Raw genomic sequence first — 27,736 nt, 5'->3', positions numbered from 1 at the left:
AAGCTACGTGCTCTCCTCTCTTGTGGGTTTTATTAAAGGTACAGAACTCCCACTGTGAAAACACATATTTATAAAATGACTAGACAACACTTACAATGAAAGCTGACCTAATAAAACAGTTCATTGTTTTCTAAAACAGCTTTATTCAATATCGTATTACTGTGCCATGCCCTCTGGTAAAACATGATCAAATTTTTATTCTGTCCTCATCCCTACACTGCTTATTTATTTCACTCACCCATTCTGCCTGGTCATTACGACTGTAAGCTCTCTGGGGCATGGGCTATGGAATTTACCAGAGAATAAACTTTCTAAAGCAATTTTTAAACTTACTGACAGAATTCTACATTAGGGTTCTAATTCTCTATACAATCACTAAGATGGTTTAAAAATTCTAGAACAAAAATTGTATTCTATATTATATTCAATAGGTATTTTCAGGAATTTCTATAGGACCCTACTGGCTTTACTATTATCTGCCTAAATACTGCCACTCTGTGCAGGTTGCCTAGCTAGCTATATGTCACTCAGGTGCTTGGCTGGATGGTTTTTGCTCACATGCGCAAGGTTTAACTGATCGCCATATGTGGGGTTGGGAAGAACTTTTCCCCAGGATCAGATTGGCAGTGACCATGGGGGTTTTCCACCTTCCTCTGCAGCATGTAGCATGGGTCACTTGTCAGGATCACCTGGGTATATCTCACTTAATCAATTCCCTGCCATTGCAGGGGCCCCGGCATTGGTGCACCTCGGTCCCTGCTATTCTCTACTGTGTCACATAATAGTAATTCTTTGGTCTAATTTTGGTTGTTGGGGGCTGGGGGCATGTGCTGGAAGATGATGGTGGCCTGTGATATAAAGGCGATGCTCTGGTAGCCCCATCTAGGCTTAAACTCTATGACTCTATGTCATTGTGAAATTGTCCTTAACTCCCTTTCCCATCAAAGGGCCCAGTGTTACAAATACTATGCTCATGAGTAACTTTATCCTTGAGAGCCAACCCACTGAATTTACTCTTTAGGATCACATTGCTTAGTCCAGCTGAACTGCTGCCAATGGGTAAAGTTACTCATGTGCACCAGTGTTTGAAGGATTAGGTCGAACACATTTTGTTTAGTTGGATAAATGGCAAGTGGGGGGTTTGAGTCAATGCAAAATGGCAGAAACCTGAATTCATTCAGCTTGGCCTCATCAGTCATTTTATCCAGCATGTGTCATGTCTTTTGCATACTGACCCCATAAATGTTTTTGCATCAGGTGCAAAAGAAGCTTTAAAAGCAGAAGGAAAACAAATCTCATCTAAGGAAAATCAGAAATTAACGAGAAGGTTGTTGTGCTACAGAAACATTTACTGCTTAGCGATATTAATAATTTTTCCCAGTCTTGAGTTACTGGGTTGGGCGCGGGAACTTTTCCTTTGAGACCTGACATTAATCTCTAGTACTGCTATTGTATATGACACTTGTCAATAAAAGTGAAGGCAAACAACAGACTGCAGTAGTAATTACCTCAACCTAGTTTATTCCACCCTAAAATATAACAACACAGGCTCCTGTGTCTGGACCAGCATGAGTTAGATAAATAGTGCTAAAATGTTCTTTATGTTTCTTCCTTTCACCATGTTTGTGTTTCTTAAAAATACTGTCCTACTCCCTCAGACCTAGGATTGATTTGTATTGCATAGGACATTTTTTTCCTTGTGCTGATGTCTTTCAAGTAGCAATGAAAATCATATACCATCCTACTAACACTAAACTAATGTACAGAAATATGAGGAGAGAGAGGGATAGGCCTGGGTAACAATGCCCTGGGTCTGGTCTTTTGCAGGGGCTGAACCCAAGACCTGTGGATCTAAAAGCACGCAGTTTTACTGCTGAGCTAACAGGAACAGGTTTAAAGGCAGTCACAGACTCATGAACCTCTTTACATGGTCCAGTCTCTAGAAGGAGAACAAGACCCCGTACAGCCCAAATTAGGAAACCAGACCTTGAATCTCCTCCGTGTCTGGAGAAATCTGGTTCTAGAAATCAAACTTCTTGACTCAAGCCCATCTCCAATTTTTTTAAAAAATGGTATTTCCTTCTCAGTCTCTTTCAACACAGGGGAACAACTGTGCTAAGTAAAACCAATTCAGGAGAAATCATGCTGTAATCTAGCCCCTCTAGCTAATCTACAAAATGGTTCTGCTGCACAGCTGTGACTATGTTGTATGCAGACCTCTTCACAACCATGTTTGGGCTTAGCCATATTTGAAAGTGATTTCAAATACAGTTTCAAGTCCTAGTATGGATAGGGCCTTAGTGCGGGCTTTGGCAGCCAGCTGATTCTGCTATTCTAAACATTACAATAAAGTTACATCATCAGTTATCCATGATGTGCTAGGGAACAGTGTTATAAAAACCGTAGTGCACTGAACATGCCGTAACATAGTGTGGTCTTGCCTGTGTTTAAGAATGTTTTGGAATCAAGCGACTGTCCTGATCTAAGTTACAAAGGGTACATCTTCTAACCTGCATGATGATGTCATTCCACTACGGAAGACTTCCGTTCTGATATTCAGATATCTAAAAAAAGAAATTATGCTTATGTGACCCATAATATTCTGCAATTTCACTGCTCTTGTAGAGTAGCAGAGAGACCGTTTGGTTGTATGGAAAAATCCAGCATAGGGTAGTGTGAAATTTTGCATGCTGGCCTACAGTAAAAATCAGAAGTCACTCTTTCCACAGGAAACAAAAGCAACCAGAACAAAAAGCCAAACTAATGAGTGACATGGCTCTCCCACGCATTATTTCTTAGTAACACCAAGAACTGCACACGTCGCTACTATATTTTGTCATGGATAAAACTTGCATACTATTTACAAAGCATCGTGTACAACATGATGTTGGTCCCGCCAATGTTTTTTAAGCAAATTTTAGGGTCAGGGTTGTGATAGAGGCCCAGAATTGCAACATAGCGAAAGAAGATTAGGCCTCACCTGGAGTATTGTGTCAAGTTATGGGTGACATATTTCAGGAAAGATGTGGACAAACTGGAGAAAGTCCAGAGAAGAGCAACAAAAAATGGATAAAGGTCTAGAAACATGACCTATGAAGGAAGATTGAAAAATCTGGGTTTGTTTAGTTTGGAAAAGAGAAGACTGAGAGGGGACAGGATAACAGTTTTCAAGTACGTAAAAGGTTGTTACAAGGAGGAGGGAGAAAAATTGTTCTACTTAACCTCCGAGGATTGGACAAGAAGCAATAGGTTTAAATTGCAACAAGGGAGGTTTAGGTTGGACATTAGGAAAAACCTCTTAACTGTCAGGGTGGTTAAGCACTGGAATAAATTGCCTAGGGAGGCTGTGGAATCTTCATCACTGGAGATTTTTAGGAGCAGATTAGACAAACACCTGTCAGGAATGGTCTAGATAATATAGTCCTGCCATGAGTGCAGGGAACAGACTAGATGACCTCTCGAGGTCCCTTCCAGTCCTATGATTCTAAGAAGAAGGAGAAAACTCAAAGCATCTAAAACTAACATACAACAAATATTGTTATTCTCATAGTGGCCCATACAATGGAAATGGAGCGGTTTTTTGGTTGTTGTTTTTTTTCCCCATCAGGTAGCCCGTGATTGGGAGAACTGAAGGCTGGAAAGCTAGTGATGCAGCTGCCAATCTCTTATTTAAAAAACAACAACAACAAAAAACAGCATTCTAGAGTGATGGTCCAAACCACTACACACTGTAGCAATGACAGCTTGCAATAGTGATTTGGGTTGTTACTGCAGAAAACTGGACTACTCTTTTATAAGGGTTGACTACCACTAACCTTGCCAATAGCCCTTTGATGAGTTGGGGACCAGGAAAGGAAGCAAACCATAACAGCAATATGCACAAAAAAGGAAGAAAGAAAAAAAACCCTAAAAGAACGACAGAACTAGAAGTGGACAGGAGAGGTAGAGAAAATGAAAAGAAAATAGCCAAAATATTGGAAGGGAGCATGCATCCTTCAAACTATCATGAGGGATGGGAGTGTCTCCAGCAAAAACCAAAAGAATGGGGAATCATTGCCTTCCACAAACCCCACCTCCTCATTCCACATGAAAAGCTAACTCTGAAAATGTAACTTTCAGTCCCTCCGATGCGTAAGTGCTGAGAATCAAAAGAGTTCCCAGCAGCTTCTTTAAAAGCTTGTGTGCTAGAAAAGAACAAAAAGCCCATTGTTTGGATGGAAGAATCAGTCTCTATTTCCACCCCCTCACTGACTCTGTTGGTTCTTTTTGTTAGCAGCTGTTAAAATAGACGATAATGGAGCATGCTGGTGTGATGCAGCTGTTCCACATGTTATAAATAAGGGCCAGTAAGCTTATCTTATTTTTAGCATCGTGAAAAAATTTAAAAAGCCACAGAAAATCCCCATTTATTTTCTCAAATGTAACCTCTCTCACTCTCCCCTTCAATAGTCAGAGTTGCATTTAATGGACAAGACAATTAGGCTACTCAAAAAAAAAAAAAAAAGCAACTTTGTTCCTTCTTGTCTGATCTTATTTATCTGATGCTGCTATTAGTGAGTGGGGATTGAAGAAAATCATACAACTGTGCGAACAGCAAAGTGTTAATTTGTGTATTTCTTATGAAAAATATTTGATTGTGCCACCAGAGCCTTTTTCCAGTACATTCCCCAAGGCTGATGAATGTGTATTTATCACAGCAATCTCATAGGTGTTATAAAATGCTTTGTTGTGAAGTGTTTGCAAAACACTTTGAGATTCTCACATGGAAGGAGCTTTGTAAAAGCCAAGGGCCAGATTATTATCTCAGTTCAATAGAGTTATAATCCAGAAGTATTCAGAGTAGCAGCCGTGTTAGTCTGTATCCGCAAAAAGAAAAGGAGGACTTATAGCACTTTAGAGACTAACGTAACAAAGAATCTGATTCTCAGTGTTATCAGCCACAATACTCAAGCTGTATAGTTAACAGCTCTAAGATGAATAATAGAATAGTATGTTTGAATGCATAAAATTAGGCCAAGACAAAGCCATAGCTTACCTGTTTTCAGGATCTGACACCGCCATGTTGCGTGTCACATAGCACATTTTGAGTGGAATTGTTTTTCTGTCTCTGTGGATGGTGAGAGAAAGCTGCGACAGTGGGTCAGAGGATACACCTCCCAACCGTGGAGATTCAGGTGGAGGTGTTTCCCACCCAATTTCTGAAACTGGAGAACCTTTCTTCACATACGGGGTTGCTTCTCGCATGTACTTCACTATAAAAAAAACCAAACAACAAATAACACTCAATAGATGCTTAGCTCCAATGTGAATTCTAACAATTATGATTATTTATTGTTTCTATTGGGCCAGCGTCATTGTGCTAGATGCTTTACAACCCCATAGGAAAATATGGATCCCACCCTGAATAATTTACAATCTACTTCAAAATGACACAATAAGTTGGTCTGGGGCTGGGAGAAGGAGAACAGAGGTAACAGTGAGAAGACTAGGTAGATTCACAGAGGGACCATTATGATCATATAATCAGATCTGCATAACACCAGTCATAGAACCTCACCCCATAATTTCCATATCAAGCCCATAACTTTTTTTGCACTATAGCATCTCTTTTTAAAAAATAATCCAGCCTTGATTTAAAGGCATCCAGTCTGTCTTGACTTAACGACTTCAATCCCCTAGACCCCTAGGTAAATTGTTGCTATGGTTAACTACCCTCACTATTGAAAATTTGCACCTTATTTCTGGTATGAATGTGCAGTGTGGTTGTAGCCATGTCAGTCCCAGGATTTTAGAGAGACAAGGTGGGTGAAGTAGACCCAAAGAGGAGCTCTGTGTAAACTTGAAAGCTTGTGTCTCTCACCAACAGCAGTCCGTTCAATAAAAGACACTACCTCACCCACCTAGTCTGAATTTGTCTAGTTTCAGTTTCCAATCACGAGATCTCATCACACCCTTTTTCACATTAGATAAGAGAGCTGTCTACCAGGCCTCTCTTCCCAATGTAGGTACTTGTAGACCACGATCAAGTCACCTTTTCACCTTTGTGATGATTTGGAGAGATGTCTGTATAACCTATGAATTCTGGGTGATACAGTGCTATGAAATAGCATCATGAAATTCCTGTCTTTTTGAATGTGAAATTCCACCCTGGTTGGCATGGGCTGTACCACATCCTCCGAGGACAGACAATGGGGTGGCACTCAGAATTCAGTTGCAAACACCTTGGAACAATGAGTGAGCGAGAGCCTAGGAAAATCAGACCTGTGGCTATGTCTACACTACCATTTATGTTGATATAACTTAGGTCAGTCAGGGTTGTGAATAAGCCACCTCCCTGAGCAACATAAGTTATATTGACCTAAGCACCGGTGTGGACAGTGCTACGTCGGCAGGAGAACAATGCAGCTGCGCCACTGTAAGCTCTCTAGTGTAGCCATAGCCATGGTTTACACTACAAATGATTTTACGAATAATGAACGACATAAGTTACACCGACCTAAGTGCTCGTGTAAATAGCGCTCTCTCTCCTGCTGACACAGCTACTGCCTCTCACGGAGGCAGGAGTTATTAAGCCAACGGGAGAACTCTCTCTCAGCGGCTTTGAGAGTCTTCACCAGAAGTGCTCCAGCAGCGTAGCTGCATCGGTGCAGCTGAGCCGCTGTAGTGTAAACATAAGCTATGTCTTTACTACCACTTTTGTCGGTATAACTTCGGTTGTTCAGGGGTGTGAAAAAAACATTTTCCAAGTGTAGACGTGGCCCAAGTATTTTTTTTTAAAATGGATTATTTTCAAGCTAGAGATTTTCAAACTACCTATTGAAAATAAGTTCCAGTAGGTTACTAAACTGTGTGCTGGTGATGTACCAGCACTTGGCAGCCAAAAGAAACTTTGGGACCAATAATGCAGCTACTGCATGCGTGCAATTCCCACGCTCTTCAACGGGAGCGATGTGCATAGGGAAGCAATAGGAATGGGCCCTCTAAAATTAAGAAACGAAAAGAGGGGAAAAAACTGAAGTTGGAGTCAGACCTTTGGATTGAAATCTAAACATGAAGCAGAAACATTGAAATGTGCATTTAATTCCCAAGACACTGGGAACTAAAGCAAAGACTGTTCCCTTCCCCGTGCCAAGTGAGTTTCCATGCAATGTAATGGTGACATCATGACAAGCTGCTGCACTATTTCAGAAGCCTCTGTGAAAAGACTGAGTGGAAATGTATTACCAGGAGAAGGGGGTAGAAAAACAATATGCTTTCCAGGGATCCAAGTATCAAACACAATGCATTCTCTCTCACCCTCCCCACTCTCACTCACTTGCTCATTTTCACCAGGCTGGGGCAGGAGGTTGGGGTGCGAGGAGGTGAGGGCTCTGAGGTGGGGCCAGAGATGATGGGTTTGGGTGCAGGAGAGGGCTCCAGGCTGGGGCAGAGGGGGTACAGGAGGGGGTTAGGGCTCTGGGCTGGGAGTGCAGGCTTCGGGGTGGGGCCAGAAATGAGCGATTCAGGGTGCGGGAGGGGGATCTGGGCTGGGGCACGGGGTTGGGGTGTGTGTGGGGGGGTGACGATTCTGGCTGGAGCGAGCAGGCTTTGAGGCAGGGCTGAGGTTTGGGGTGCAGGAGGGGGCTCCAGGCTGGGGCCAATGAGTTCAGAGTGCAAGAGGGGGCTAAGGGCTGAGGCAGGGGGTTGGGGAACGAAAGGCAGTTTGGGGTACAGGCTCCAGGTGGCGCTTACCTCAGGCAGCTCCCAGGAAGCAGCGACATCTCCCTCCGGCTCCTACGTGGAGGCACGACCATGTGGCTCTTTGCACTGCCCGCATCTGCAGGCGCTGCCCCCTCAGCTCCCATTGGCCATGAATCCTGGCCAATGAGAGTTCTGAGCTGGCACTGGGAGTGGGGGCAGCGCGCAGAGCCACTGTGGCCATCCCTCCACCTAGGAACCAGAGGGAGATGCCGGCAGGTTCCTGGGAGCCGTGCGGAGCTGGAGAGGGAGCCTGCCTGCACCACCAACCAGACTTTTTACAGCCCAGTCAGTGGTGCTGACTAGAGCCACCAGGGTCCCTTTTTGACCAGGTGTTCCGATGAAAAACTGGACGCCTGTCAACCCTAATTAAAAGAGAAGCAGCTACAGAAAGCACTGAGTTTTGGTTTTTGGGTTTTTTTTTTCCAACTCTAAGGTCTATAATGAACCAAAACTACATGATAAAAAGGAATAGGAAAAGCCATTGAATAGTACACAAGATCAGCTGTAATCCTGAAGTATTAAAATCTCATTCATTTTATAGTTTTTCTTTAAAATGAGTGTGTATTCATAATACAAAATTTAATCTGCAGGGACTGAAAAAAACTACTGATTACATAACTATGTAATGGCGGTAACGGTGTATTGGTAGACTAATTGCAGTATAAAACGGTCTAAACTCATCCACTTGGTACTACAACCCAGCTCCAGAGAGCCTTGTAGTCTGTACTAATTAGTAATCATGCCCTTTTGCTGCATTGCAAAATAACAACTGTGGTCAAGCAATTAAAATTCCAATCTGCAGAACCAACCCCTCCCCTCTCCTTCTGTGCATCCTTCCCCTCCCCCCCCCAAAAAGAAAGGTAGAAATGGCAGTCAAATGAATTAATCCACTGACATAAGTTCAAATACGTTTTTGTTGTTGTTTATAATTTGGAAGGCAGGCAATGAAGCTTCCAAAAAAAGCACTTCATTAATGCACAATTCTGCCAAGTCCCAGGTCCCCACAATTAAGTTTTTGTAACTTTCCACAGATGACAAAACAAAGCATGCCTCTTATATCTTATGAGGGAAATACTACAGGCAAATCTTGTCAAGTCTTCTACCAGACACAATAGTGTCTTGCTTTTAAGCAAATTGTTTTGCTTAAAAACCAAAAGAAAAGCCTTCAGTAAATCTTCATTACCACGGAGGCATGGTCAGGAAGTGGAGGTTCTCAATATGAAACTGAAAGGAACAGCGTACCCTTATCAGCTCAAAGAGAAAGGATCAAGACTTTACCTTGCAGGGAAAGACAGAGGCAGTGGTGAGCTGGAGCCAGTTCACATCGGTTTGCTAGAACCAGTTGTTAAATTTAGAAGCCCTTTTAGAATTGGTTGTTCCACGAGGGACAACAGGTTCTAAAAGGGCTTCTAAATTTAACCGGCCAAATTTATTGACCAGCCTTAGGCACTGACTGCATGGGTGCCCAAAGGGAAAATATGGTGGGTGCACAGCACCCACCGGCAGCTCCCCGCCCCACCCCTGGCCCCAGCTCACCTCCGCCTCCTCCCCTGAACGCGCCGCCCCGCTCTGCTTCTCCCGCCCCTGCAGGCTTCCCGCAAATCAGCTGTTCGCGCGGGAAGCTGGGGCAGGCTGAGAAGCAGGCGGCAGCTTCGCACTCAGGCCCAGGGAGGCAGAGGTGAGCTGGGGCAGGGAGGCGCGAGGAGGGCCGCCCCCGCCGCAGTAGGTAACCCGGGGGGGGGGGGCGCAGCCTGAGTGGGAAGCCGCCGCCTGCTTCTCAGCCCTCCCTGGCTTCCCGTCAAACAACTGATTTGCGGGAAGCTGGGGGGGGGGGGGAGAGGAGGGAGGGCGCGGAGAAGCAGAGCGGGGCGGCGCATTCAAGGGAGGAGGCGGAGCGGAGGTGAGGTGAGCTGGGGCCGGGCGCGGGGCAGGGAGCTGCCAGCGGGTGCTCTGCACCCACCAAATTTTTCCCATGGGTGCTCCAGCCCCAGAGCACCCATGGAGTCAGCGCCTAAGACGCCACTTTTGATGTGATCAGTGGGGGGAGCAGCCGCTTCCCCTGCTCCCCCCCAGCTACACTCCCCTGCCCCTAGGAGCCAGAGGCACCTGCCGGATGCTTCCTGGGAGCTGCTCCAGGTAAGTACCGCCAGGACTCCCCACCTCGCCCCCTAGCAGGTCCCTCTGGCTCTTAGGGGTGGGGTGGGTACCCACAATGGTGGTCCACAAGACCCTCCTGCCCGGTTCTGGGGGCAGTCAGGGGACAGGGGTGGGGGGTGGATGGGGCGGGGTGGGCAACAACCGCCTCGTGGGGTGAGAAGGGAACTGGCAGCTCATCACTGGACAGAGGCCATGCAATCTGTGTGCATTCTCTTAAAGAATTCTTTGTTGATTGCCTACTGCATTGGCTGCTTGGTAAACAAAAAATACAACCAAAAAGACTGTTTTCAAAGTTGTGCAAATGCTAATGAAAAAATTCAGCCAAACAAGAAACTTCATTGAAAACAGTCATTCAAACTTCCCCTGTAGCCCGTTTCCAGATGGAAACTTTTTCCCTATTTTAGCCTCTCTCAGGATGAAAATTAGCTCTGTGCAGAGGACCTATGCAAGCCCCTCGTACCAATTAAGACCCACGTCAGCCTTGCATTCAGGGCCAAACCTTGATACAATGGAAGCCCACGAGGGCTGAATCCAGTGAGACCAGTATTTGGCCTTCTGGGGTTAAGTGGTGTGAAGGGCATTATTTAGGCTCTGTGCACGGGAATGGTGTTCCCCCTTTATGACACAGACCTTACCACAGGTGATATGGCACATAAAGAAGGGGTGCGGGAAATCATACAATTCTGACAAAGCAGCTATGCTGGATGCTCCCGATAACCATGGAAAAGACCTAGTACAAGAGAACCATATGAATGGTCTTCATAGAGCCTGCCAGTAGGAAAGGAGAGAGGAGAATGCAAACTCACACCACCGAAGTAGCAGAATGGAGAAGAGATGAGGGCCACCTAATCTAATGCTACTCCAGGCAGTGCTAACCATCCACAGTGACACAAGCGTTGGCAGACAGATGTTGTAGGAAAACTTGGGAAGAGGGAGATCAGCTGAGCAATTTGATTATTCAACAGGGACATGGCCTTTGCTTTACAGAAATGTCATATACTAGGATTTCAAATGCAGCAGGTTCAGTATGTTACCAAGACAGTTTCAGAACAATTCAAAATTAAATATCTTAACAAGTTATTTTCTGTGACACTTTTCCCTGTAACACACACAGGACCAAATTCGGTTCATAGCTACCCCAGTGTAACTCCAGCATTATCTTAGGTTGCAGCCAATGGAGTTACTACGGAATGACACTGGTGTAACTGTGAGAAGGATCAGGACCATAGGGTCAATTTTTGTTCTCATTTACATCAGGACAGCATAAGTATCAATGACTACAGAGTTTGTCTCTGGTTTCAATGCTCAGACCAAAGATCAAATGCTCAGTTAAATCTGTGCCAATGCACAGAGGTAAACTGACGGGAGAATCTGGCCCTAAACAGCTATCGGTGCTGTTATCAAAATAATCATGAGGAAAATGCATGCTCATCATTTACTCTAGGAAAAAAAGTAAAATTATGGTTTCTATGATAGGGTCACAGGAAATAGTTTTAATCACTTCTATACTGAAATGGAGAAATCAGAGCCAGTATTACTGTACATTTGTGGGTGTTAAGTTTCCATCCACTTTCCTACAGAAACAACACCTGTTCTCATGATCAAAGAAAGCCACCTCAAGTATTTATTACCGTTGCTGAGTGCCAAAAGGTTCTGAAATATACTAAACCTCTTGATCTGTCAACAGCCTTAGGTCTCTGTTAGACATTTTACAAATTAGAAAAGTTTAACATGTTGAGAGAATACAAATGCCCTCTACACTCTCTTGCACAAAGAAAAATTAGAACTGGGCAAAGAGTTCCATTTACTGTTTTCTGTCTTTCTTAAATGAATTCAGCTGAACTCTGCATGCCCTGCTTCAGCTCTTAAAGAGACATGGTTTGTGGGCACAAATTGTGACCAACCGTTTTTTAAAATCTGTGTAATTCCTTCTATGTATGCTTGTATTGTATTCTATTTTATTTGAAACAGAGGAGTCAGTGCTCTTTAAGGAAAAAATAATCAGTGTCTTCAACTAAGTACTCATGAACAACCATACAGGACACCTGAGCTATGATACATAGATGATGGGGCAAAAAGTTCAGATAGATTCCGGACACAGACAGCTAGATAGAATTTTATTTAAATGGTGTGGGGGAGGGAACTGAGGCCAGAAACTTCTTGGAAAGGAACCAGATTTTAGCTTCAAACTTCCAATGTTCCATTATAAATGGGGAGGGTGAACAATTTTTTAAAATTATTAAGAATGTTTTGACTGTATCCTTTTAAATAAACAGCCACCTTTATGACAAACTCTGGTGGCGGTGGCAGGCTGTGATGCTTCGTAACATAGTCACACCCAGAATTGAACACTGGTCTATTCACATCCTGGATGCAATCACTGATTTTTCAATGGCTCAGAGAACCTCCTTGCAAATTTCATATGTTCTCACAGCTAGCTACCTATTAAAAATGTTAACACATCTAAAGGGACTTTCCCTCCTGATCCTTCAATTTACTATATTTATTTTCAGCCTCCAAGTTTCTTCTTCAAACAATCGTTGCTGCCCAGTTCAGTTTTACATTCTATCGAGAGCTGTGACTTCTGATAAATCTATAAATTCTACTGTCAAGTTTCCATACATAGTTGATTCCTCTCTCTTTTTTAGTAGGGTTGTGCTTTCCCTAAATAAAGTAACAAAACAATACATCTTCATATATTTTTCATTAAAAAAATGTAAGTTTTTTTGGTAAATATTCCACAAAACCTAAAAGTATAATGCTAAGTTTAAAAAGTGAACACTCATTGTCGCTTAGAACCTGATATAAAAGACAACATGGGCTCTGCCCTGAAAAGCTCACAGTCTAATACACAGCAAATCAACAGTGAGCAGTGAAAAAGTACAACATACAAGCTAAGTAAACGGGTGGTCATTGGCCACATCCTGATAACTTAAAAATAAAGATATGTAAGATATGTTGACTATAGCCAAAGTACTGCAGAGCCTTGCCATGAATCAGCCAGTTAATTTCTTAAGTGTCCATTCTAAGAAAAACAATGTTTGCATACACAGAACACATCTCTTACTATATGTGTATATGACAGTGTAAACTCTGGAACTGGAACTGTGTGAATCTTTCATACTGAAAGATCGGTATTATCGATAGTACTTGGCTGCACTTTGATTTTCTCCAAAGAGGCCTACATTTTTTTTAAGGTGGATTTGCACTTGGTCACATGGTAAGCCATCTATGCCAAACCCCTGCAAATCCACAAACAATATGACATGAGACACTATCATGGCACATGCAACAAACTACAAATTTTCTTCAGTAGCCTAATACAGGACTTACATTTGCCTGGGCTTTCTCCTCTTCACAATGCGACGCATTCTTCCCAATACTCTTAAAAGTAAGGTTGGTATTTAAAAGAGTTTATCTAAACTTCAGAAATGAAGTCAAAGCTTCTTATGTGCCTTACAAGTGTGCTGATTTTTCTTCTGTTAGTTCGTATAGCTCCCTCTCCAATCATCCATACTCTCAGATAAAATTCAAGGTGTCTGATGTTGCCTGTACGCTAGGGATCGGCAACCTTTCAGAAGTGGTGTGCCAAGTCTTCATTTATTCACTCTAGTTTAAAGTTTCACGTGCCAGTAATACATTCTAACGTTTTTGGAAGGTCTCTTTCTATAAGTCTATAATCTATAACTAAACTATTGCTGTCTGTAAAGTAAATAAGGTTTTTAAAATGTTTAAGAAGCTTCATTTCAAATTAAATTAAAATGCAGAGCCCCCCGGAACCGGTGGCCAGGACCCGGGCAGTGTGAGTGCCGCTGAAAATCCGCTCGCGTGCCGCCTTTGGCACGGGTGCCATAGGTTGCCTACCCCTGCTGTACACTATAATTTTCTATTTACATGAGTACGCTCAAGTGTCAGAACAAGTATTTCAACCTCTAGCAATTATGTGAAGATACATAAGGGCATTATGTTTTTGGAACATGCCATTATTTCAGCAGTCACACAAATCATGAAATAATGCAGAATAGACCGGAATTGGCACACATCAAGGGAAGTTATTACACTGGGTATTATAATACCTGTTTTACAGCTGGCTAAACTGACACAGACAAATTAAATGACTTCTTCAAAGTCCCATAATAAATCAATGACCAGGTTTGGAACAAAACACATATTGGTGCCAACTCTCAGTCCCCTGCTCCACCCAGGATTCAATTTTCAGTTAGTCTGATCCTCTGCTCCCCATATTCTGTGGCAATTGGGGCTTGCCCAGCCTTTGGTGTGAATCAGAGCAGTCTCAAGACTGCTCCAACTTATGCTCTGCCTCTAAAGGCTCCCCCTCCCCCAGTGGACCCTGGGAAGTAGAGAATAAAAGTAGCATTATGTACTCTCAATTCACCTCTTCCCTTCCCTCACCTTCTCGTCCTGTCATCATACATTCCATACAGTTGGCAAAAAAGCTCCTATATCTGCTCCGTGCTGCCTGAGAAGGCCCTGTGCAGGAGTTATTCTCAGGAGGCAGTTTCTTCCCCCTTTGTAGATTTCTGCTGCCAGAACAGCATCCAGGGACCACAGGGAAGTGAGAACTGGACCCACAATACATAATAACCTTTATCTAAAAAGATCCAGATGTACTTTAAGGACACTCCATACTACGTGCTGGTAACAGCACATAGGAATCACTTCTCCCATCAGTGAATTGCAACCATCTTAGGGATGTCAGGCTGCAGCTGTTTAACAGAGCACCCACAATAACAGGATAATGGTTAGGGCAGGAAGAGCATAAGTGCTTATCCAACTGGAAGTATGGGGAAATTTGCACAGAAATATTGAGATTTTTGATGCAGACAGGAGAATAGGAAATGCCAAAAAGGGGGAGGAACCACACCTGATATCTAGGCCCATCGTCCTGGGGCTACATTCATTGTGTAATTATGGGATAGCATGGCACCCACAATTTGACTTGGCTTGGCATGAATGGGCATGCAGTCCTTTGCTGTGTGATGGAAGAGGACAAATCTATGTGCAGATTGAGAACCCTCCGCTTGACATTACAGATCCTGCTCAAAGTGGCTGCATGCAAGGAGGACCGGGAAGCGAAAAGCTGAACCCAGTTCTAACCTTGCTTAGCTCGACCACTGAAGCTCAACGCTTGTCATGGGGAGACCTACAACAAAGCATGGAAGAAGGAGACAGCTCCTGAAAACAGCCCTCAGTTCAGTCCCTTCCTCCCCTAGCACTTCAGCCAATGAGGCTAGTTGCTGAGCCTCTGCAAGCAGGAATGGGCCTTATTCCACATCATCACTCAATGGCAAGCGGGAATCACAGATGCACAAGGTGGAGAGAGGAAGAGAAGAAGCAACAACACAAGGAGGAGATGGAAACGCCAAGACAATCCCAGGACTGGAAAAGGAGGAGAGATGGAAGAAACAGAAAAAAAATGGCTTTTGTGTTTAAGGCTGGGATTCTATTTGAATCACTTTCCTTCCTCCCGGGGATTATTGTTTCCAATATACAGAAACAGCAAAGCTCCAACAACAAACTAGAAGAATCAACTTAAAACATCGACCAGAGAACCACAATAAACACAGGACTTTTTTGAACAGGGAAATTTCTCAGCAACGCAACAGCTGAACAAACTGCTACTGAAACCCGACTCCACATTCACAGAACCATGACATCGTCCACTAGTCACTACAAACCACACCAATCAGCTAAAGATCTCTTTTTAACAGCAATATAACTTTCCCATCTATATCCCTGATGAGTCACAAGCTATAGGACCTTAAACTTGTCACTGATCCAGGACTGAAGATCGCCCTCCTGGTCCGCCAGGCACCATAACTTTAGGGAAAAAACATCACAGCTGGGGGAAAGAAGGAACTATTTTTATAGCAGGTTTATCATTTTTAAATAGTATTGTGAAGTTTCTCTGAGGTATGGCATGCTACAATAGGCCTGATCCTGTTACATACTGAGTATTTCCTACAATGAACTAAGCCCTTTAGTCAATGGGATCTGGCCTTAAATCCTATTCAAGAAGGAGGCAAATCTACCCTTTGCATTTAACATGTAGCTTTAAAGATAACTTTGGGGGGGGGGGAGGAGGAGGGGATGTCAAGCCCTTCACCATAGTATACACCACTTATTTCACAGATGTCCCTGCAGTTATCCTGTAAATATAATCGTGTTTCAGAGGACACTTAATCCTCCCAGAAAACGGACAAGGGTTTCCTGTCTTTACACAATCTCATTAATCCTCAATTTACTGACAAGAAAATTCTTCCATCCACCCAGGCTTTTACTCAGAATTGTCTGGCACTGTTCAGCTGTTAATGCCAACATGTTCACCCAGTTTCTCCATAGGACAAGGCAGATATAGTTTGCCCGTAGCAGCTGCTGAGCAGTGAGTGCAGTTGACTTGGCATATCAAGACAGATTTTTTCCACTGACCACAAATGCCAATTCAGAGTGTCCCAGGTCAGGTCAGAATCAGGTTAAAACAATAAAACATATTGTTTTTCACAGGCAGCTAAAAATGCTTGTCAGACATGTTTTTGGTCAGCTTCAGCACAGGAGGTTGATAATAGTCAGGCAGGGATTTTCAAACCGGGGGTAGTGATCTCTCAGGGGGTCATGAGGTTACCACATGGAGGCCGTGAGCTCTTGGCCTCCACCCCTAAACCCCCGCTTTGCCTCCAACATTTATAATAGTGTAAAATATAAAAAAAAGTTTTCAATTCATAATGGGGGGGGTCACACTGAGAGGCTTGCTGGGTGAAAGGGGTCAGCAATACACAAGTTTGAGAACCACTGAGTTAGAGGCTGCACGTGATACAAGAAAACAGACCACTTTTTCTTGGCTGAGTCACTAAAGCCTGGTCTACGCCTAAAAGTTAGATCATTCTAGTTACACCGCTCAGGGTGCAAAATTTTTCACAGCTCTGTGCAATGTAGTTAGGTCAACCTAATCCTGAAAACATTTTGGAATGGAATTCTTCCATCCACCTAGCTACCAGCTCTCGGAGAGATGGATTAACTACATCAACAGGAAAAAACCCTCCCATCGATGTAGGGAGCATCTTCCTCTACAGCAGAGCTCAAGAGCTCAGACATATCCTGAGTGTTGTAAGGAAAAGCACCTTTATCTATTTCAACACTTCACCAGCACACAACAGAGAAAAAACTGAATATTTTTAACCAAAAGCAGCTTCACAGCAGAAGGACATTAAACTCATTTGTATATCTGTTTACTTTTTGATTTAGTAATTGTAATGTATGCTATACTGGAGATGTGTCATTACAGACCTGGAGAAGCATTCATGGTACTTAACACAGTCTAATGGACCAAAATAAATATCTCCTTAAGTGAGGTTATATTGTAGTTCTTTCATCTTTGAAGCAAACCATTTCCCAAGCTCCATAAGAAGAATCAAACTCAGTTTGTTGAAGTCAAGGTAGTGATATTGTTTGGATGCATGTTAGAGGCTAGACTCTGACTTTAAAGATGCAGCCCTATGATAGTGGAACTGCATCAGGTATTGCTTGCATTCTACACGCATTTTATATAGCTGGATCCTGCAGGAGTGGCAGGGGGTGGGAGAAAGAAGCTCACGGCATCTCCCCATTGTTTATCTGCACAGGGCTAGCCACAGTCTGACCACAAAAAGAAAAGGAGTACTTGTGGCACCTTAGAGACTAACCAATTTTTTTTTAATTATTTTTTTAAATTGGTTAGTCTCTAAGGTGCCACAAGTACTCCTTTTCTTTTTGCGAATACAGACTAACACGGCTGTTACTCTGAAGTCTGACCACAGACATCTAAAGGACAATATAAGCGCCTCTTTGTAGGACTTCGCTTTTTTTCCTTAAGGAACAAAAGGGGTTAAGGTCATACTAAAGTACTGCACAAACGCTGGGCCAGGCAACCTCCTCTAAGAGCAGCACTGCTCTGAAAACCATATGTTTGCTGGCTAATCAAGATTAACAGCTTGTACGAGTCTAAAACTATTCACTATCATCAAAATATTCCTTTATTAAGTGTATAGCTGCAGAATATCCTCCAGATAAGTTTCCTTTACAGTTCTGTGTCCAGTTGCATTATCTTTACTAACCTCCTGAAATGTTAACAGCTCTGAAGCAACGGTTGTAACGGGGCACTGTATTACTTACCTGTAAACCCTAAAGAAAAGGATAACGATCCAGTTCAGAACACATGGAAATAGTACAAGGATTACCCTGAACCATGATACTATACTAGACTTCTGTATTCTGGATGGAACCCGGACATAAACCCAACCTCAACTACAAACAACAACAAACTGCTATGGGAAATGGTGTCTGCTGGTGAAAACGAAAAAAAGCACGGTTGGATAATACAATGGCAAAATGTGTGTTGCATCCCCCTCAAATGACTGGTCCACAGAGGGGATAAAAGCCTACTTTGTCACCATCTAATGAAGGTACTCTTTAGCTCAAGTGATTGAGGTCTATGCTGCAGCGCTAAAGGTCTTAGGTTCAAAACCCTACTGACCACCCATGTGGAGAATTGTTGCAGTTGCAATGTATTTCCTTGTAACAAAGACAGATGTAGAAGGTGGCGTTTGTGAAAGGAAGCAAAGGAAATCAGAGAAGAGTTATGCAGTTGCTAGGATGCATCTGTAAGTAACTTGTGTGAGGGATTTTTACTGTTTGCACTTTCACACTGTATTCAGGGACCAATCGAGTTATAAAGCATTTCGGTGCCACTGCAGGGTTGGGAGATTTTAGCACTGGGGACCCTGTATCAATACTATTTAAGCTTACTTGTCCCAAGCTTTGTTTTTCAGTTTATTAGTCTTCATGTAGTTGCCATTCGGTATAAATAGCTCTAACGAAAAAGGAAAAGAGCTGCAAAGAAAGGCCTGCGTATATTTGTGTCTCAAGTCTTAGAGATAAATTTGCTAAGAAAGAAAACAAAACTTGCAACACAAAAGAAGAGTGAAAAAAAGACCCTATATGTGCTTGTTTGTTGTTATACTAATAGATCTTCTCCATGCTCCAGTGCAGGAGCACCTTTTACAGAAGGGGCTGAAAGCACATCTTTACCAGCCATATACAGACTTTGGGACAGAAAACAGTGACAGCTATGTGCTTGAGGCTTATCTGCTTCATTTAGTTCAAGAGCAAATCTGTTGCCACATTACACAGAGCGCAATCAGATGATATCACTTGTTAATTTCTTATAGAAGACAATAGATTCATAAATTACAAGGTCAAAGGGGACCACTGTGATCATCTAGTCTAATTATTTTTTGTCAAGGTCCAGACTCCAGAGAAAATAATACAAAAACAACAACAACAACAACAACAAGTAAATAAAAAAGATTTTGCGGTCTGTTCAAAAGCATCTGGTGGTCCAGATCTGGCCTGCAGTCCACCTACCCCTGATCTAGTCCGACCTCTTGTTTAAACACAGGCATTAGGAATTCCTTGAATTAATTCCTGTTTGAAGTAGAACATTTCTTTTAGAAAGACACTTAATCTTGATTTAAAAAATTCAGTGATGAAGAATCCACTGCAACCCTTGGTAAGTTGTTCCAACTGTTAATTACCCTCACGGTATTGTATAATTCTAATTTATTAATCAAGATGTCATTTGGTACCAAGTCAAGTGCCTTACAGAAGTCTAAATATATTACATCAACGCTATTACCTTTATCAATCAAACTTGTAATCTCATTTACACATACACACACACCCACACACATTAATTATATTATATTGTATTAATTATAGATAAAGTTAGTTTGACAAAATCTGTTATCCATAAACCCATGTGCTTGGCATTAATTCTTTACTGATCAAGTCCCATATCAGCGATCACACTATTTTGCCTGGGATCAATGTCAGGCTGACAGGACTATAATTACTTAGGTCATCCCATTAACCCTTTTAAAATATTGGCACATCATTAGTTTTCTTCCATTTCACGGAGCTTCCCCAGTGTTCCAAGACTTACTGAAAATCAACATTAATGGTCCAGAGCTTCTCAGCCAACTCTTTTAAAACCCCTGAATGTAAGAAATGAAGACCTGCTGATTTTAAAATGTCTGAGTTAGTGTTCGAATGGAAAGTATTTCATCATCATATGATATGTCATCATTCACTTTTTCCCTAAATAAAGAACATTTATTGAACACTTCTGCCTTTTTTGCATTGTTATTGATAATTTTACCATTTCCATCTGTTAATGGAACAATACCATTGCTAGGATGCTGACATGCTCTCAGCCCCCCCCAAAACCCACTCTCTCTCCCTCCACATACATACAACACAGTCCCCGTGACACTCACCCCAGCCCCTGCATTTGAAAAGCACGTTGCAGCCACTTGCACGCTGGATAGCTATCACAATGCACTGCTCTTTGTGGTGTCGCAAGAGCTGCTAATGTGGCCACACCAGTGCGCGTACAGCTGAGAGTGTAAACACTCGGCAGCGTTTTCCCTGTTGTAGAGTGCTGGAAGTATAGCCATGCCCTTAGAGCATCTTCACCAGAAGCCGCTACAGAGGTGCAGCTGCATTGATGCAAGTTTGTAATGTAGACCTGCCCATAGTTTCAAAAGTTCATTGTCTTGCTCCTAAACAGGATAAATCCTGCTGTTTTTCCCCCTCTAATACCCACAATCTGTTGATTAGTATTTTGATGAGACGGTAATTGGGTGTCCACTGCGAACCATACAATACTTCATTTGCACATGATCAGCCGGAGTAAGATAAATATCTCTTCCCCCTGCCTGATAGGCCTATATCTTTCACCTTTCAGAGACTTCCTTTAACTTCAGAGACCCAGAGAACATAATTGTAATATATATACAGAGCTCGTCACATATTTTCCATATACATGTCTCACAATGATTATGACGACAAGCGTGACACAGGCTTTTAATAGAGACCTTACATGACATTTTTGAAGGACTAGTAGATAGATTCCAGATGCAGAGGCAAGAGCAGTGGAAGCGCCCTAAAAGTGGGGGGGCCACTGGCACCACCCCTTCCCTGAGACCTTGCCCCCCCCCACGCTGCCCCTTCACCCAGAACCCATGACTCCACACCATCCCTTCCCCCAAGGCCCTGCCCCCTCCTCGCTCCTTTCAATTCCCCTCCCCCCTATCACTTTACTGCTGGTAAAAAGTGGAGGGCAGAGTCCCCCCCATGTTCCAGCACCCCTGAGCAGGGGCTCTCTGTAACCCTTGCATACTCCTGTGCCCTCTGCCAGTTGGCATCAAGATGTCCTTGGGGCACAGGGTTTTAGTACTATTATTTATAGCAGCATGGCATTCTAAGTAAATCAAAGCAGGATTTCTGCCCAAAATCTTAAAGGCCAGTTCCAATTCCTAATAAAGCCAGTTGAAAGATTTAACTTCAGTAGGAGTTGGCTCAGCTCCAATATTCAGATAAGAACAACAGGAGATGATAACCTGGAGCTCTGGGATGGAATTGGGAGAAAATATTACGGTCAAGCAATCACTTGGGCGACTAGCTGATGAACCCTAGCTCAAATGACTATTATTATTTGTGTTACCGCAGCACCGGGGAGGGCGTGAATCACAGACCAGGAGCCCACGGTGCTAGACGCTGTGCAAACACAGTGCCTGCACCAAGGGACTTACAATCGATACTTTCCACAGTATGCATCCGATGAAGTGAGCTGTAGCTCACGAAAGCTCATGCTCAAATAAATTGGTTAGTCTCTTAGGTGCCACAAGTCCTCCTTTTCTTTTTGCATGTACTATGGCTTTGAAGCCAATGGCGGAGCTCCCATTGACTTCCATGGCACAGAGTCAGGCCCCTGTGGAGAACATCAAGAGCCACAATGTTAGTTAAATGTTTGTCGAGGTCCACAAGCTCAGGATGTTGTTCCTATGACTTTCCTCTCTACTCCCCACACCAGAAAGGCCATCAGAGTAAAGTAAACACTGCTCCGAAGAGATCAGTCACATGAAGCAAGATGACCTTTGGGCTTCTTGCCAAAGCAAGTGCACGCTCCAATTTTTAAAGGACAACTTTGAAACCCTAGATTTCAGCAAATGTCACAAACCGATAAACAATTTTAACATTTATAATATGCTCAGGATGCCCTCATTGCCGACCTTTCAAAACCCACCTCCCTAGTTCCTCCCTCTCCCTGAGGCAACAAAAGGCTGCAACAGAGAACTAGTGGCAGACAGATGGGCTTGCATTCTTCAGAAATGTTATTCTGTAACACCAGCCTGCTTGGTTTGTTCTCACATTTAAAAAGAAAATGTCATGAGCTAAGCTAAGCGATGATCTCAGCTATCTTATTCCTATTTATGATTGATATAGTATCACAGGTAAATTAGTGCATCACCGACAAAAAACAAACAAAAACAAAAAGACAGGCCTCTGTCCTGAGGAGCTTATAGTCAAAGAGCTAAATTAATCTTTGGTGTAACCCCACAGAATTCAAGTGTCCAATCCTGCTTCCTTAGAGATCAAAGTCCAAACCTCTATGGACTTCAATGGGAACAGGATCAGAGCCTAATCAATCTATTCACTGTACTCTGTACAGACCCCATATACTGCACCATCGGGATCAATCTATCCATATTAGTGCTGTCAGGGGATTACTGAGTCGCTAAATTACCCAGATAGGATTCTGATTTGCTCAGTCAACAAGACAAAGTTGGGGGATGTGGGTCGGGTTCGGTTGTTTGTATGTTTGTTTTTTTTAAGAGTTATTTTCACTCTGCTTATGTGAATGGTCAGAGGCACAACAGGGCATTCAGTTACTAAAAATTAGGTACTGAGAGGACTGAACAGTTGTATATGCTCTCTATTACACTAAGGGCTAGATTACACCGACGCATGTTAGGAAGCGCACAAAACACCTTTCACAGCTCATATAACTGGAATGAGTGCAGCCCATGCAGTGCAACTCTGTGGGACTTGGTCAGTTCCAAGGAGGCCTAAAACTACTATTGATTTGCACCAGACTAATTCTTTTGTACAATTTACTGTGGCCTGTACTAAGCTGTACTGCTGCATAGAGCCCCAACGGGCCATTCGAGCATCTTACCTGGCTATACCTCCTTTCTTCTATTCATGACCCCTGTGCCTGCCAAAGGGAGAGGGGTTGGCTATCATAGTTACTGGGCTAACTGCATTTCTGATCGCTAGGCTCTTCAAGTGCACATCACTCAGGTTTCAGGCCTTGAGCTCTCATCACTTTTGTGGGAGAAGGGAGGAAGGAGAGAGACTCTTGGGGGAGGTGGAAAGGGAAATCACATTCTCCCGTTCTCAAACCGGGCCCTAGGCTGCAGACGCAGGGGCTAACAGCAGACCTGGCTTATGTTCAGTACCTGCAGTCCTCTTCCCTCCAGGAGCAATGACATTGGTAACCAGTGACCAAACAACCTTCTTAAAGCAATGTATTTATTTTAACTGGGGTTCTCAAACTTCATTGCACTGCGACCCGCTTCTGACAACAAAAATTACTACACAACCCCAGGAGAAGGGACCGAAACCTGAGCCCACCGCCCAGTCAGGGTGGCCAAAGCCAAAGGGCTTCAGGCCTGCACAGTGGGGCTCAGGCTTCGACTTCAGCCCCAGACCCAAGCATGTGTAATGCCAGCCCCGGAGACCCCTTAAATTGAGTTCACAACCCACTTTGGGGTCCTGACCCACAGTTTGAGAACCACTGAGAGCCAAAGCACTTAAGACAAAACAGATCTTAAAACAAACGAGCAGTCCGCATGGGTGCCTGCCTCTCTCTAAGGCTTACCATTCCCTGGAACTGGGGACAGCCCAGCTTCTTCAGACTCCGTCCACCAAGCCTTCCTCTGTGACAGCTGCCCTTGAAAGCGTTTTTTAACCGCATAGTGTCCTCTTGATAGCTAGGCTCCCAGTACTGGCAAAACGAGACTTGGCACTTCTCTGGAGACACAATATAAGAGCTTTCTCCATTGTCTTTCAGTTGTCTGCCATTGTGTTAGCTCCCTGCTTGTATTTCCAACAGCCCTCTAATTAAGTTAGATTGATACACTCATACAGGAAATTGTAATAACCCCCAGATTTCTACAGGTTTCAGAGTAACAGCCGTGTTAGTCTGTATTCGCAAAAAGAAAAGGAGTACTTGTGGCACCTTAGAGACTAACCAATTTATTTGAGCATGAGCTTTCGTGAGCTACAGCTCACTTCATCGGATGCATACCGTGGAAACTGCAGAAGATATTATATACACACAGACCATGAAACAATACCTCCTCCCACCCCACTGTCCTGCTGGTAATAGCTTATCTAAAGTAATCATCAAGTTGGGCCATTTCCAGCACAAATCGGGCGGAGGGTGAGAAAACCTGGATTTGTGCTGGAAATGGCCCAACTTGATGATTACTTTAGATAAGCTATTACCAGCAGGACAGTGGGGTGGGATGGGTATTGTTTCATGGTCTCTGTGTGTATATAAAGTCTTCTGCAGTTTCCACGGTATGCATCCGATGAAGTGAGCTGTAGCTCACGAAAGCTCATGCTCAAATAAATTGGTTAGTCTCTAAGGTGCCACAAGTACTCCTTTTCTTTTTGAAGATTTCTACAGTAACTTTACCTCACTGACTAGGTCACATGTAGTATTCATCCCATTACATACCATGTCGGTGTTCTTAGATTATTACATAGCAGCTCCACATCTGCCACAGTAGCACTGAGTCACTAGAGGAGATCTGTACCACTCAAAGGTCCCCTTACATAGGGGAGATCCTTCTGGCACCTGCTAAGATGACTTTAGAACACCGATATCGTAGGCGTGAAGGTACCCTAACCCAGCTGATAATCTAACCTGTAACATTCACAAGGAGGATAAAGAAGTTTAATTTTACAACATACAGTAAAATTAAAAACTTTGAGGAAAGGATTCATGCTTGAACTGGAAAAGAAAATGTTATCAAATTAAAAGAGTAAATATAGGAAAAGAGTATCTTTTATAACAGGAAAATTAGATCCACTGTTAGGGCTATTATTGATAGAGACACATAATAGGATGAACATAGCAATTACCATCTGTCTACGCTGTTAACACACTCTACTTTGTTATCATCTACAGGACACTTACAGAGTTATTTGTAATGGTAAATCTTGGCTATATTTAATACAGGCGGTAATTAAATGGTTATAAAGCGTGACACTGGAATGCTGACAAGGTCCGCGAGTACCATTATCAGCACTAATGGCCTGATAGTCAATCTGCTGCACTCCTACAGTTTAAAAAACATTTGCCAGAATCCTCCAGTCAACACTCCGTCACTGCTCCCTGCCCTTTGCTTTTTGCTTCAGGCTGCAGTAATCTTATAGGATCCCGCTGTGCTCAAATGATGAAAAGCTCAAAAGATTCTTCAGTGAAAAACCACATAACTAAGCACTGTTTCAGCATCCAGAGAGACTGGCTAAAGGGATTACAAATGCCTCCTCACATACCCCACAGAAACAGTGGCAATCCTTTTAGTCCCCTCTCGTTGTAACGCATCTGTAATAATTTGTGTTAAAAAAATCCAAACCATAATTATGTGACTGACAGCCATCCATTAAACTGAGCCCAAGCACAACTGAGTCCATTTAAAGAAATGCTACGGTCTCAGGGAGGGAGGAGAGACACTAGCACAGCTGAGGGGCAGGGGATGCGCAATGGTGCCCGCTTTGCATTCCACTGATCCTGGGGCTGGCTAAGAGACAGTCCAGTCCTCAGCATTATTAACAACCACCTCAGCAGCTGCAGGCTGCTGCAATAGTAAGAAATTCACGGGCACAGCGATTTGCGGGGCACACCCATTTTTTCCCAAAAGTACCTCCAAGGTTGGGGGCTTGGACGGGGGGTTGCAAAGAGCTGCCAGGCTGGCTCTATGCCCCTTTCACAAGGGGAATTCTCAAGCAGCCAGTGAAGCCAAACTCGGTAATGTGCACTTAACTGTCTTCACTTTCCTTCATCATCCCTTCTTGTGTTTGTTATCATCACTGGCTATATCTATGTCCAAACCTTATGGCCCATCCTGCCTACATTTCCAATATTAGTAGGACTACTCAGGGTAGCAAACACTTAATCTAGTTGTAAATGTTTGTAGGATCAGGTCCTTCCATTGTAAGTTTTTCAGGGCATGGACCATATATTTTATTGTTCTGTAAAACATCATTTGCATGTAAGGTACTATCAAAACAACAACCACTTTTCTGCCTTTTTTTTTTCTTTCTACTTCCCCCTCTCCCTCCCACGCCAGAGTCATCATTTTACTGCTAATATCCCATTGTAGGAAGCAATAAGATGCACAGCACAGACAAAATCCATTTTGCTGTTTCTCTTGCAAAGCAAATCTTGTACAGACTTGTTACAGTTCATTTATAGCAAGACACGTAGAAAGTTCAATCTGTGGGAGTGTGGCTTCTGTGCTCTACAGAATAAAGGATGTGGGGTTTTTTATTTTTAAAATAAACTACAGCTGTAATCCCAACTATCTGAGTTAGTCTGAGTAAAAGCACATTCCGGTGACAGATTATGTAGAGCTTCATTGTTTTCCTTTAAGCATTTAATATTTACCATTTATAGAAAATGAAATAGTGGCACATACATACACATGCACACTTTACTGGGTCCATGTTACGGGTACATCCAGTTCTGGGTATGTACCACTCTGCTCTGTTGTTAGAAAAACAAATCAGCCACCAGAAAAATAATGTGGTCATAGCTACTGTATGCTGAAGCTATTTAACCTCGTCACAGATAATGAAAGAAACTCAACAATACTCGAACTTTACCCTTCCCTGTTTATCCTCTCTATCTTATTTGGGTTGTTCCACCATATCTTCTACTCTGCCAGTGATGCCAACCTCAATTAACCATGTGTCCACCTCTCCCACAAGCATTTCTTCCCAAGTGCCCCTTGCGCATTGGACACCCTGACCATATTAATCCATAAAGCTACTCCTCTGTCCATCCTCAAGATCGACTTTCTACCATGAAGCCTGTGGGAGGTTTCCAATGAACAATGTCTAGGCGGGTGGACAATAGGGGTTACCACTATCTGTTTTATTGTCTGTTTACTTGTTTCCTATAATTAACAAATTACTTTAAATGGGTCAAGATCATGTAATAGTGCACATAAGTTTATGTAACTACACTTTCCTTTCACTGTTACCCTCATCCTCCCTCCCACTTGACATATTGTGTCTTTAGATCCTAATCTCTTTCGGAAAGGGTCTATCTCCTGTTAAGTGTTATACAGTGGAGCTCTAATCCTGATGTTTGCTGGACTGGAGAACGAGATGCTTATTTTGGCATTATGTTCACTGAGGGCCAAATCATTGAACTAGTACCTAGCCCAACAGTCAGGCTGCCTGCAGGGGAAGTCTTTAGGGTGTTGGAGAGGCAGTGGGAATGACTGACCCCAGCTCACGAACAGTAGCATAGTCCCATGGCCAGTACATTTCTCCTCCATTCAAGAGGATGGCCGGTGGATTTTGGCTTAACTCAAATCCCCCTATATGTAGGTACACAGAAAACCCCAATGGAGAAGAACTTGATACTGCATGGGCTCTTCAAATCCTCCCTCCCTTTTCCTCAGCAAAACCTCTGTACAATCAGCCCCTCCATACCCCTGGAGAATGGGGCAGTATTTGGCCTCCAGATTAAGGCAGATTAAGACCAGCACTGTTATTTCTGTCCAGCTTTCTTCAGTTCCCTTCTTGACTGTAATTCCATGCGTACCCAGTGTAGCATGAATAGTAAAAAATAATGTGAAGAGTAGAAGCACGAATAGGAAGATATTAAAATTCAATGGTCTACACCACAAGCTAAGTG

General features: G+C 43.1%; 1 protein-coding gene across 1 annotated transcript in view; it reads right to left on the bottom strand.

Annotated features, from left to right (window-relative positions):
• Positions 1-27,736, bottom strand: part of SNTB1 (syntrophin beta 1) — a 179,735-nt gene that overhangs the window by 95,541 nt on the left and 56,458 nt on the right. Inside the window, exon 2 of the mRNA XM_084618237.1 lies at positions 5,036-5,252. Coding sequence (XP_084474363.1) covers positions 5,036-5,252 — 217 coding nt within the window. The remainder of the gene's footprint in view (positions 1-5,035; positions 5,253-27,736) is intronic.

This window comes from Lepidochelys olivacea (assembly GCF_965140295.1).
Source record: "Lepidochelys olivacea isolate rLepOli2 genome assembly, chromosome: 2".
NCBI classification, from domain to species: domain Eukaryota; kingdom Metazoa; phylum Chordata; order Testudines; family Cheloniidae; genus Lepidochelys; species Lepidochelys olivacea.
This window is presented reverse-complemented; position numbering and strand designations above follow the sequence as displayed.